The sequence below is a fragment of the Leptonychotes weddellii genome, chromosome 3 (assembly GCF_054177405.1).
Source record: "Leptonychotes weddellii isolate Sample4059 chromosome 3, ASM5417740v2, whole genome shotgun sequence".
NCBI classification, from domain to species: Eukaryota; Metazoa; Chordata; class Mammalia; order Carnivora; family Phocidae; genus Leptonychotes; species Leptonychotes weddellii.
Window position 1 is genome coordinate 27,339,242 of NC_138371.1, and position 13,298 is coordinate 27,352,539.

Below are 13,298 nucleotides of genomic sequence, written 5' to 3' on the forward strand. Positions count from 1 at the left end.
AAGATGTTTCTCCAAAGAAAGCAAATGCTGCGTTATAGGTTAGGGGAACAAATGCTCTTTAAAGGCTGGATCCTTATGCATATAGACTCTATGCATGTTGTCGGGTACCTTTCCTTCTGAAGATAGTTCAACAAGTTCACGAATCTTTAAAGGGAATAATGAACCATGTTTTAATTTTATTTAGTTGGTGGCACAAATAAAGGTACAATGAAGTCACACCCCTCCTTTATCGGGCAGCAGGCAGTTTGCTCCATGGGGTGACAGTGGGTCTGTGGGTCTCATCACACTCTTGATCATAAGATCTTTGCTCCATGCTGTCCTGTGGGGTCAATGCACGTTGACCTACAAATCTAAGAATAACGAGCTTCACGGTAATTTTATTTTCCAATTTTTGTTTGTTACTCAATTATGATTTAAGAAGATGCTCCTGTCTTTGGGATTGCCTTTCATCCATTGATTAATATTGTGGGGAAACAATTTTCTACCAAGAGTGATATTGCCATAGTCCAATGGCGCATGGGGTTAACGAGATGCAGTGTTTCCCTCCCTGGCAGAGGACTGAATTCTCCTGCACCTCAAAGTTTTCCTATTTCTCCTCCTGCAGAAAGGGATAAAACAGAGCTCCATCAAATATCTAGTGACTCAAGGCCAAAACATCATCACCAAAAACATTTCAAGGCCCCAATGACCCAGCGGTCAGATCAGGAGCCAGGTGGGTGTATGTTGGTGGGTTTGCCGCTTGCTCACTATGTCACTCTGTTCCGGGGGTTATTATATTCTGAGCGATAAGCAGACACCCGGTTGTGTCTTTCCAAGACCATAAATTAACCAGGAACTACTTCCTGCTACTGGGCACCTGCTGATTACAGCCTGGTCTTCTACATACTCTAAACAACCTGTTCTCCTAGAGGCTGGGAAAGAGTTCTGCAACTTCTGGGTGGTGACAGTGGAGGACTGGGACACAGGAATTTATAAAGCTTACATTCAAACTGCTCTTCATTGTGGCTTGGCTTGACAGAGCCTCTGTCATACACATTGGGCATGTGTTATACTTCAAGCAAGAAAAGAAAACTGCTATCATCTATTTTTGTCCACTTTAACAGTACCTTCGCATCCCTGGCTGCCCCCTCAGGATTAACAAGTGTTTTATTGACTTTGTGTACAACACGAACCCATGTTTTGAGCAGCTTGCCCTGAGCCTGGAAGCTGGAGGTATTGTGCTCCCAAGGTGGCAACGTGGTGAAAACATGGCCATTCTTCCTACAAGAGCCCCTGCTCCAACATGCACAGAATATCTCACCTTCTCGCACTGCCTCTGGCTGACCCTCATGTGGTCTTGGCCTTAATCCAGAAGGAGACTTCTGGATTGGCTACGTCCAATAGCCTAGAGAAATTTGGTTCAACTATGCAACAGACCGAAGAGCTGATTTTTAATGCTCCCCAACACGTTGCATTTCCCTCACTTCATCATTTTCTTCCGGAAAGTTTATTCAGTCCGAGGGGAAAGTGTCATTCAGAATGTTGGCAGAGAAGCCCCGTAGCTCACCTGCACTCACCTCTGGGTGAGCAGGGGACAAGACTATCAACCTCCTTGCACAAACTGCCGAACAGCGTAAGGTGCTGGCTCAAGAGAGATGGCAGCTGGCCAAAACCAACTTGACAAGTCTCTTTTTTAAGAGGGCCATAAGTAAATTGTAGTTGAGAAAATGATACCTCTTAAAGTCCAGTAAATAACAAGTATTTATGTCGAAAACCAGCAGTTGCTTCATTCCTGGTAACGCAACTCTATTTTAAATAAAAAAAATAAAAGACTCAACTGGGCTGGATACTCTGTATATTCCATAATGCTATAATTTATTAAACCCTGTCAGTCAGAGGTATTCTAATCTCAGCCAAAATATATCTACATTGAACTCAAGACTTTCATTTATTTATTTTCCCCCCGGAGGGACTGGAGAAGGAGCAGTAAAGGCTTTAAGTCTCTTAAGCATCACTGAACAATTCAAGCTTGCTGTTTTGCTGGTCCTCAGTCTTTTGTTGTGTTCTCATTTGGGGCAGTTTGGACGTTTTAGAAGTCCTGCTGGAATAAGTATAGGAAATTACTGCAAAACTCAAAGGAAACGTGATGGGTTTTGGAGGGTGGGGTGTCAGCTTTTCAAAGCCCTAAGACCTTCTATTCCAGTTGGAGATGCTGACCTTGGTGTTGCCCTGATTTTTGTTACTGAAATACAGCAGATAGATTAATGATCTGGTTTTATGCCTCTTTTCCTTTTCCTTCTGATTTTCCCCCCCTTTTATTGCTTTCCCCGTCAAACTTTTCAGAAAGCATTTTTATCTTACATTCTCCATACCAGTAATCACATGCCTTCACACACACTTGCACACGCAAGCACAAACACACACACGGTCAGTCACTGCCACCTCCTGCCTCCTGGTTGTCAACCCCAAAGGCCACAGTCAGCCCCTCCCTGTCCCCAGTGCAGATGGCACTGTTTGGCCCTGACTGTGCAGTGAATTGGCGTCTCCAGAGCATTGCTTCCTGTGTGACCTAAGCAGCGGGCCCTCTCTTTCCCAACTACATTTTAGCCCTCAAGTGGGATCCTGAAAGTAGAGGCCCCGGTTATGATAATTACAGGCAGGAGATTTGGGGATGATTCTGAAACTGGATATCTCTGTGCTGTCGTGCCTGGGATTTGCGGGGAAGGAAGGTGAGGACCACGGAATTTTTGGCCCTCTTAACCCGGTCCTCAGAATATATTCCTTCTGGAAGCCCTGACTGGCTTTGCACATTCTCCCAGGACACTAATACTGCTTTCATATCTTATTTTTTTTTTAAATATAAAAAGCAAGGAAATATAAAATAGTTATACCAAATGAGTGGTACTGGGAGCCTGAGAAATTCTGCAAATAGGGAAATGCAGCCTTCCTCTGGGTATAAACATTTCAAGGAGATCACGAGTCATGTTTGCTGTTGCTTTGTTTTCTCAATGAAAAACTACTCATTTAAGATGCCCGTATTTGCAGCCACTCTTCAGACTTAACAGCTTTCGTAAGGGGGCCAAGGCTGAGCCTCTGAGATGGCCTCCGCACTGCCAATTCGATGAGGCTCGTGTGCACCAGGGAGGCCCCAGGTGCGGTGTCTCCATTGTTATTTGCCCGTCCACTCTCACTGATCTGAACAATTCTAAATGTACTTCAAATCTCCGGCAGTACTGTCTTTATGAGCCCTGTCCTCTCTCTTCCTTGTGATCCCCCTGCCCTCCTGTCCCCTCCTTTTCCCCTCTGGTCAGCAGTCCAGTGTTGCAACCTCGGTGAGAAAAACCTATCTATACCACGGAGAATTCTGAACAGAGGAAGGCCTGAAAGTCTGGGAAGGGCAAAGGTGATGTCACCCATCTTCCTTTCTGGGCTGGGCTGAGCTTGGTGGTATTCAGCTACACGGCTGCAGTCATGGGGTTCTTCTGCCTGGGATCCTGGGCTCGGTAGGGGTACTGGTCTGGGCTGCCCCCGCGGGGCCCTGGTCTACCCATTTCCTGATAGGCTGGCACTCTGTGGTGCTGAGGAGGGGAAGGTGGGACATCTTGTCGGAAGGGTCCTTTATGCTGGGGGGCTGGCGGAGGAGGGTAATACTGAGGGTACCGGAGGTCTGCAACCCTCAGATCCGGGGGGCGGGGGTAGCTCCCCTTGGGAGGATGCACGGGATGAGCCCCTGGGTAATATGGAAGCTCCCTTTCCTTGTAGAGCACTCGAGGTGTTGCCGTCAGATAGTCTATAGGATCAGCTGGTCCTCCCCTGGAAAGAGAAGAACAGACACATATCAGTAGCTACTAAGCTGGCTGCCCAGCTGAAGACCCCACTCCTCAGCCTCCCGTGTAGTTTGGTGTGGTCAAAGACTAGGTCTGGCCCATGGGGTGTGAATAGAAACGATGTGCACCCTTGAAAAGAAGAGGGTGAATTTTCTTCTTCCCCTCTCCTTCCTGCTGGCCATCGGAGTAGCCATTTTAAACCGCATGGAGGAAGCCACATGCTGAGGAAGGTCAAACAACAAGAGGGCAAGGGCCCAAGTCCTTGATATCACGGAGCCCCCTGTCAGCCAGGACTGCTTATACTCAGATTGGTGCCGGAGAGAGAAAGCTACTTCTACCTGGTTTATACCACCGGGTGGTGGCCTTCAGTATAGTGGCTCAGCTGGTTTTCTAAAGAAGGCAGACTTGGGCTCTGCTAAAGCTGCGATGATTTGACCCCACCTCTACTCTTCCCTACGATGACGGAAGCCTGTCACAGACACGGTGGTAGAAGTTTACAGGTTATTCAGAGTTACAGAGTTCCCGTGGACTGTCCTCACTTCTCTGCTCGGTCTGTGGGGTGCTGTTGGCATGGGCCACGGTCTTGGTCTAACTCTGGTTAGCTTCTGTCACATTCCCCATGTGCCCTCCCCTCTCTACAGTTCCTAGAGAAAGTCCTAACCCAGAGCTGGGAATTATCCATCTAGAACTTGATCTGAAGCAATTCTATCAGCAAGCCAAGAAGCACCACCAGGCCAGGAGCAGAGAGGGAAGAGCCGAGCCAGCTGGAAGCTGCATTGTGTTATGAGTAGGCACACAGAACGGTCCAGGGCAAGAAGAAACACTCACAGAAAGTGACCCTGTCTGGATCTCTCTACTAAGACAACAAGCATCCTCTGATCTGTTTGCTATAACAGAAGCAATACGTCTTTAAACAACGTACAGATGACTGCATCTTATCTAGCCTGGGGTTAAACAGATGAGTTCTGTTTGCAGCTCTTAAAATCCCATAAACCTTCTGTGTGCATATTCGCCGGATCCTTCCCATTTTCTACTACTGTCCCTTTTATAATCTTTTTAAAGGAAAAGAAAAAGCAACAATAATAATTAATGAAAAGCTCTTCAATGTCAGAGTACAAATTGGGAGAACACTTGAAAGAAACGACAGAGCTGTAAGAATACAATGTCTGCGGTTAATCAAGCACTGTCAATGAGGGTCAGAATCACCCTGTAATCTGCAGAGTTTGATGTTAAAACAGCTCTGTAAGTTCCCCAAATCAATGAAGGTTTGACAGGCTCCAAGCTCTGGTACATGTGGAAAGTAGCTTGTGAACACATTCATAACGATGAACAATAGCACTCTCTCCGTTTTGATGTCTTCATTTGGCTATGTATAATAATGAAAGATCCTCGAGCTTGGGGTAATTTGGTTAGAGTTTTCAGATAAAAAAATTAAATTGTTTGTGTACAGGTTATTATAGCATCAACCGCTATTATTCAGTGCAGTTTGCTTTGCTCTATTTTAAATTGCCCATGACAAATACAGCACAAACGTATAATCTGTCACTCCAGCCCTGGGAAATAAAGGATCAGGGTTACATCTTCCCTTTCCTTTAGAATTTTATTTTTGATTTAGAAAACTTCCAGCATTCATTATATCTTTTGTTGTAAAATATTTTAAGGCCTCCCCCCATTTCTATTTCCTTTTGGTTCATGTTAGAGATTTCTGAAACACTTAAAAAAATATCCTAAACCTGTGCTTTCTCTCGAAACCTACTGAAGCTATTTCTCTGCATGAAGTGAAACATGTGGTTTTTCTGCACTCATTTTAAGCCCTTGGGATAAATCACTGACATTTGCAACACACAAACATTATCTGCCTTAAAATGAACATACAACCAACGCTCCCTCCGGACCCTCTTAGCGGGATTGTTTCCTGTTTAAAATGGAAAGAGAGAAAGGAGGAATTCCAGGCCTTGGACTTTTAGGGTCCTGTGCTCTCCATGGAGATTTCTCTCCTTTAAAACAGAACATTATAAAAGACAGGCACACCTTGTTTTTTTATTTTTTTTTTATTTTTGAAGAGACAGCCCAGATCAAGTGGTGACGGGGCAGAATCCACCCTGAATGTTGCTGTGACAGTAGGGGGGGGGCAGTTGTTATCTCTTCTCCCACACCTCACCCCTGAGACTCAACCACCTCTCCCAGGCTGCTTCCCCTGGGCAGATGGGGAAGAACTCTCGAGAGTTCTGTGGACCCATATCCCTTCCTCTGACGGGAGGTTTTACGGCTGGGAGTTTGCTTACATGTGGCAGAAACCAAGTGAGGTAGCTGTTCTTTGTCAAGAAATGAAATCATGGAAACTGTCTTTTCCCGGAGAACTCATCAAAACAGTTATTGTTTTTAATTTTTCATAGTGAAGAAAAACAATGAACTGGCCTATAAAAACACTGTTTAAGGTTCAAAGAGTGCTAGAAGAATTTTCCTTCTTTGATGGGGGGGGCGCTGCGGTTGTTTATAATAACTTTTTCCTCAAAACTGAGCATTTCCTATAGACTTCTGCCAGAGCAACTTCTAAGGGCTGGTGAATATTGTGTGTGTGTATGTGCGCACACACAGACCCCCTGACAGAGACACACACACCCACACACACACAAAAGAATGATTTTTAAACAGGAAAAAAATAAAGTCCTCCTCATTAACTTGTTAAGATATAGAAAGAAGAACAAGGAGCTGAAATTTTAGCTTTGTTGATCTTGAATTTCCCTTTTGTATATTTGGGTGAAATTTAGTGTTTGTAGGAAAGCACAAAAACCAGTCCATTCTGAGTCCTAAGAAATGCTTATCACGGCGACCGGTGTTGCATGTTACCGGCCAACTCTGAGAAATCCAGGGGCAGCTTCCTCCAGAGACTATGATGAAAACAAGGACCCAAACAGCAAATGTATCCGTACTTCCAGACCCCTCGTTTTGCAGGTGACCTCATGAGTTTTATTTGTATGTATTACTAATTTTCTTAAAAATACTTTCAATTGAAACATCTCACTCAGGAACCATATTTACCTACAGAAGAAGAACGAGTCTGTATTTGCTTTCTTTATATACCTCTTTGAGGAGGCGATCATGAAAGTATCTTTACTTTTAAAATTTTGTTGTTTTTTTTCCCCCACATTTTTCATGGTTTACTCTTTTTCCTATTTTATTCTTGATGAGGCTCATTTCTGGAGGCCAAAAGGCTTCAGCTTTTGATTGGAAAACTCATAGGAGCTCTCTCAGTTACGCGGTTTCCAATCACATAGGTGTAGATGCATGCAATAATGACTGCTAACCTTTAAGCCTAAACATGACAAGGTTGTATGGTGTTGATATGTGAAGAAGCAATAACAATCACTTTCTTTACATGAGATTCTCTTCTTTTTGCCAGTTCAGTATGTCACTATTTTTCATTGAGCAAAAAAGGGGCTGAAAATCAGAGGCTAAGCAGGTCAGATAGCCAGCCCCCGGTACCAACAGTCTTCACTCTGTGGAAGGATGGAAGGCAAGCTTCTACATTTGCTAAGGCAATCCTGTATGGGGAAAGGGATCAGTATTGGAAAGACTGAGTCACTGGCAAAACCTTTTAGCTGGGAATGAGGTGGCTATACTTCCTGGAATAGAAGACAGGCCATGAGCAATTGTGAATCCTCCGATCTGCCCCTGCTCTCCCCCCGACCTCCCTCCTCGATTACAAAAAAAAAAAAAAAAAAAAAAATCTCTTTTTTCTGCATTCACCACAGTAGGTCATTCTCACCTCATGTGGGTGAAAGACTAGTTATATAGTGAACTAGAGCACAAACGTCTTGAACGAACTGAGTCTTATATATCTAGTGATCTCCCTCTGAGCTTAGCACTTGGCTTTGCACATCCTAGGTGCTCCATAGACGTGTGTTGAATTTGTTGAAGAGGGTTTAAAGTAAAGAGAAAACCCACAAACATGCACCATAACCACAGACGGTCAAAAGTGTGGAAGGGGTAGAAATAGGTCAGTGAGTAAAAAAATAAAAGGAGGTAGCAGACTCTCATTGAGAGCCAGAGATTGGCAAAAGTCGAGGTAAGACTGGTTTCTATTCCTTCCTCCCTGTTTAATTGAGAAATAATTGACATACCTCACTTTGTAAGTTTAAGGTGTACAGCATGATGGTTTGATTTACAGCTATTGTGAAATGATTACCACAGTAGTTTCAGCTAACATCCATCTTCTCATATAAACATGACGAAAAGAAAAGAAAGAAGAATAAAGGGAAAAAAATTCTCCTTGTGATAAGAACTCTTAAGATTTACATTCTTTTTTTTTTTTTTTAAAGATTTTATTTATTTATTTGACAGAGAGAGACACAGCGAGAGAGGGAACACAAGCAGGGGGAGTGGGAGAGGGAGAAGCAGGCTCCCCGCAGAGCAGGGAGCCCAAGATTTACATTCTTTACAAGCTACCTTATATCATATGGCAGGGTTAGCTGTAGTCATCATGTTGTACATTACATGGTCTCTAATTTTTAAAGAAGGAAAGAGGGATGGAAAAAAGATGGTGGGCTGAAAAAAAGGGTTGGATTGGGTCCAACATGGAATGACTATAAACTTTATCAGGGCATGGGTTCTTATATTTGTCTTGTTTGCCAAGAACAAAAGTATACCCCATTGTCTTATATAGTACTTGAAACATCGTATGTGCTTTATAAATCTTGGGCTCACATTTAATTGCCTTGACTTGCCAGTCATGTGAGGTCAACATGTCTAAGTAATACAGGTTAAGTGTATTTATTCAAGAATCAGGTACGGACTGTGTTTATTATCATCCGGCAAAGAAATTTTCTTTGTTTCTGTCATAGACACAGTAATCTAGGAACACTATAATGTATGCAATTAAAAATACAGTACACAGGATCTCAAATAAAGACCTTAGGGAGATAATGTCAAAGGTGACAGCCAGGTGCAATCACCAGTTTCAAGTACCTGGACTTGAGGATTGATGAACACGAACCAGAGGTAGAGGTGATGTCCAGTTCCCAACTGTCACAGCACTTCCCAACCTTTTCTTTACCAGAATACACATGATGGATGACTTTCATATAAGCCGCTCAAGCTCCAGAGAGGCAGAAGCTAGGATTATGCAAACTTCCCTACCACCTGTGGGAACACAACGCCCTTCCCTCCCACTCAAGAAAGAACAAGGGGACTCAGGTGAGTGGGAGCAACATTATTGAGGGAGGAAACTCAAGTCTGTTGTAATTTATCAAAATAAATTATTTGCAACCTTCAGTTCAAGTATCAGTAACGAATCCCTGCAATACAGAGCTGATCTTAATTCACTGATGTGTCTCAGTGCTGAGCTTAAGAACCATCACTGTCTCTCATCCAATGAGCTCCTTTTAGGAGAAGGAAGGGCAGGTGAGGTTGAAGAACAACAGGGAGAAACAACGGAGCTTGAGACACATTTAGTGACTAGAAGAGAGTCTGCTTCAAGAAGGAAGGGACAGGTTTAACAGGCATAAAAATAAGGTAAGCAGTAAAAAGTGTGAAAGTCATAAAGAATTTATGAGAAGAGGTGAGTACGTCCACCTTTGGCATAAGCATGGGATTTCTCACTCAAGGAGAAGCTTCCAAAAGGCAGAATCTTGTTCCTCTTAATTTCTGTGAAATACCACGCTTGCTATTAGCAGCTAACACAAAGACAATTTCTTAACTTTTTCAAGGTAGCCTTTGTGGATTTCCTTTTTTGGTAATAACTGGCTGTGCCCAAATTTGGGGTTCACATGGGAGGAAGTAACATGACGTGGAACTCTGGGTGCTCCGAGAGGTACCTGTACCCCTCGGCAGAAAGTCGGCATCTGGCAAAGCCATCCTCCTGTTAAGCATGCCACGCATGCATTATTTAGCAGCTGAGCTGAGGTTGAGGCTTTGTTCTGTAGTTCTTCTACAAATATGGTAAAGCTAAAAGGAAATCAGCACAAACTAATACACTCGTAGGCACTTGAGTTGCCCATGTGATGTAGCCAGAGATGCTTTTAGTCTGTGTTTGGAATTCCTTCAGTGTCAGGTTTCTAGTTACCAGCCCCTCACCCTTCATTCTGGCATGAATGTGGTCGGCCAGGATTAGCAGAGCCCTCTGCGATGTGTGTTACATAGCTTTGATTTCTACAGATTTCACAGAATCATAAAATATAACGATCATTTGACGGCCGGTGTTGTAGAAATGATTTTGGGGGAAAAAAAATCTCCTTTTCATCACTCACATTTCCCATCGCGTTATGAGGAGAGGGCTCTTACTCTTTGTTAAGAACTGGAGCGGGAATCGAAGGATCAGTAGATGCTTTTGGCCCTGGTTAACACCAAGGAAATGTTTGCGAAGAAAATGAAGGTGGAATGATAATGACTCAGGGCTCAGAAGACATGTCTAAAACAGTTTAAGACAGTGATTTCGATCGCCCACATTTAATGCCTTTTTGGTGCATTTTTCAACAATGACCGCAAACACAGGATTTTAGCTATTTCCCAACTGCATGTGCCATGAAGATGGGATCTGATGGAACCCTGTAGCAGATGTTATCTGGGAAAGGGTCCGTAAGAGTGTTTCATCCTACCAGATGGTGGGAGGTATTCCCTAAAAACGGTCCTGCACAAATAATTTCCTTTATGAGAGAGTGTGAGGTTTCTAGTGGGTGCTGAGGACAATCAGGAAGGGCTGCATGAAAGCATAGGAGGAGAAGGAATCCTATGGAAAGCCAGACTGTTGTGAGTGGCCACAAAAAAGTCATGAAATCTATCTGAGCAATAGCTGCAAATAATCACCCTGTGGTCTTTTTAACCACCGAAGAGGTTTTATCTAAAGAGAATGGCAACCAAAGGAACAAATCATCATAACTTGTTAGGCCACTCAAATCATCTCTCTCTATTTTAATGGTAGTCTCCGAATTTCATTATCAAACACTGAGGATTTCATCCAATTGTCATGCAAGAGACAATTTCAAGGTCAGACTTGGAGGGCCAGAGTGTAGGGTCCAGAATTCTAAAGACAGTTTCGCCTGCCCCTTAGGAGAAGCACTATGCAGCTTCTTGTCCACGGTTTCTGCCCGGACAAAGGACATTCTAGGGGAAAAACACACTGTTCATGAGGGCTGCTTTCTCTTGATCAATTTAGATCATATCTATTTTCAGAGTCATACATGCAATTTTTGGATAAGATATTCATGTATCTTATCCAAAGCGAGTCATATATTCATATCACTGCCACATCTTCGCCTGCCCCCTGTCCCTCTGCCATTGATTTCTAAAGCCTGGGCAATAGGAAGACTTTGGATGTAAACCACCTATTTCTTAGATCTTAGATCATCAGAATCCCCTTAGATCATCAGAATCCCTCTTAGATCATCAGAATCCCTCTTCACTAAGGGCAAGGACCACAGTGAAGGAGTTTTAAATACTTCCATGTTCATGGTGTGTGTGTGTGTGTGTGTGTGTGTGGAAGGGCTTCTTTCTGTATCATTTTATTAAGACCACAGAGAATCCTGCCACCGCAATTCTCATCCCCTGCAATTCAGAAGCAGAAATGTAAGTGCTGAGAAGGGTGCTCCTACCGTCCTTGATGAGCTCAGGAATAAGCTTCAGAAGCTTGATTTAGAATCACAGAGATCTGAAGCCCCTGGAGCACTTTCCTGAAGGCCTCCAGCAGGCCAGATTCTGTCCCAGCATTTTCTCCACATTAATGTGTTCGTTCCTTTCAACAGCTCTATAAGGTAGGTACTATTATCATCCCTGGTTTGCCGATGAGGCAACTAAAGAACAGAGAGGTTAAGTAACTTGACCCAAGTCACACAGGAAGTAGCGACCTGGAGGCTGCATGCTTAACCACTAAGCTAGCCCGTGCAGCCTCTAACCTCTCTTGCTCCTCACTGCTCACAGTGTGCCCAGTGGAGGCAGATGAGAGGAATCATAGACATTCTGCTGACACTGCCTGGGGAACCGTGGGTCAGTAAGAAGTAGCTGAGTGTGGAGAGGCTGTTTGGAGCCTGGTCATGGAGGATCATAATACCAGAGGTGGTGTGGGGAGGATGAGGAGTGTGATTTTCATTCAGTAGGATTTGGAGCAGGGGAGTGATATGAATTACCTGTGGGATGGGGTGGCATGACTCCACTTGGAGGCTCCTTAGGCACCTCAAACCTTCCAGGTGCAAAAGTAAATAATTACCTCCCTCCACATCCGCTGCCCCTCCAGTGACCCCTTTGGAGAATGACAATCTACACAGTCAGCTATACCAAGAAATGGAGACTCCCTCTCTGTCATCCCCTCTCCCGCCAGACACTGGGTTCTAGAAATGCTCTCTTAAATGTTCTTGGCTGTCCATTCTCACTGCTCAGCCTTACTCTCAGCTCAGAGCTCCTGAAAGCTGGACGAGCAATAGTACGTTAGGGTGAGCAATAGTACATTAGGGCAAGCAATAGTACTTTAGGGTGAGCGGACCGGCAGGCGGAGCTGTGGGCCAGCCTCACCAAAGAGCAGTTCACCGCCGTTAAGCCAGGTGCACGTGAATCCAAAGGACAGTTGGATTTTGTGCACATCAAGCCGGTTGCCACCAACTCTGAGCCAGCTTGGAGCAAGTCATACTGACTCTCAAATGAAAACATGGCACAGTTTGTAAAGGCGGGCGAGATTAGTTTTCTTTTGGGGACTGTGTGATCATTTGCATTTTTTGGACGGGATACTCTGAAATATAAATCCTGACACCGGGGAAGAATTTTTCGCCTGTACCTGAATATAAGGTCTGCCGTAAGCTTTTTTTTTTTTCTCCTTAACATCAGGTAGTCTTTTCTCCCAAATTTATAAGACTAAGTGAAGCTTATATAACATATTTCATAAAACTCTGGGTTCGCTTTCTGCCTTAAGAAATGAGCATATTAGTCTTTCTGACTGGTGTGAGGTGGTATCTCATTGAGGTTTTGATTTAGATTTCCCTAATTAACAAGTCAGGAAACGACAGATGTTGGCGAGGATGCGGAGAAAGGGGAACCCTCCTACACTGTTGGTGGGAATGCAAGCTGGTGCAGCCACTCTGGATAACAGTATGGAGGTTCCTCAGAAAGTTGAAAATGGAGTCACCATATGACCCAGCAATTGCACTACTGGGTATTTACCCCAAAGATACAAATGTAGGGATCCGAAGGGGTACATGCACCCCAATGTTTATAGCAGCAATGTCCACAATAGCCAAACTATGGAAAGAGCCAAGATGTCCATCAACAGATGAATGGATAAAGAAGATGTGGTATATATGTAAAATGGACTATTATGCAGCCATCAAAAAAAAAAAAAGAAATCTTGCCATTTGCAATGAAGTGGATGGAACTAGAGGGTATTACGCTAAGCGAAATAAGTCAATCAGAGAAAGACATGTATCATATGATCTCACCGCTATGAGGAATTCTTAATCTCAGGAAACAAACTGAGGGTTGCTGGAGTGGTGGGGGATGGGAGGGATGGGG

At 43.9% G+C, this 13,298-nt stretch overlaps 1 protein-coding gene across 4 annotated transcripts in view; it reads right to left on the reverse strand.

Moving 5' to 3' along the window:
• Nucleotides 1-145: 145 nt before the first annotated feature.
• PARD3B (par-3 family cell polarity regulator beta) overlaps nucleotides 146-13,298 on the reverse strand; it is a 985,082-nt gene continuing 971,929 nt past the window's right edge. For all 4 annotated transcript variants that reach the window (XM_081813815.1, XM_081813816.1, XM_081813818.1 and 1 more), the window contains one exon: nucleotides 146-3,792. In XM_081813815.1, coding sequence (XP_081669941.1) covers nucleotides 3,435-3,792 — 358 coding nt within the window. In that variant the 3' untranslated portion in view covers nucleotides 146-3,434. The remainder of the gene's footprint in view (nucleotides 3,793-13,298) is intronic.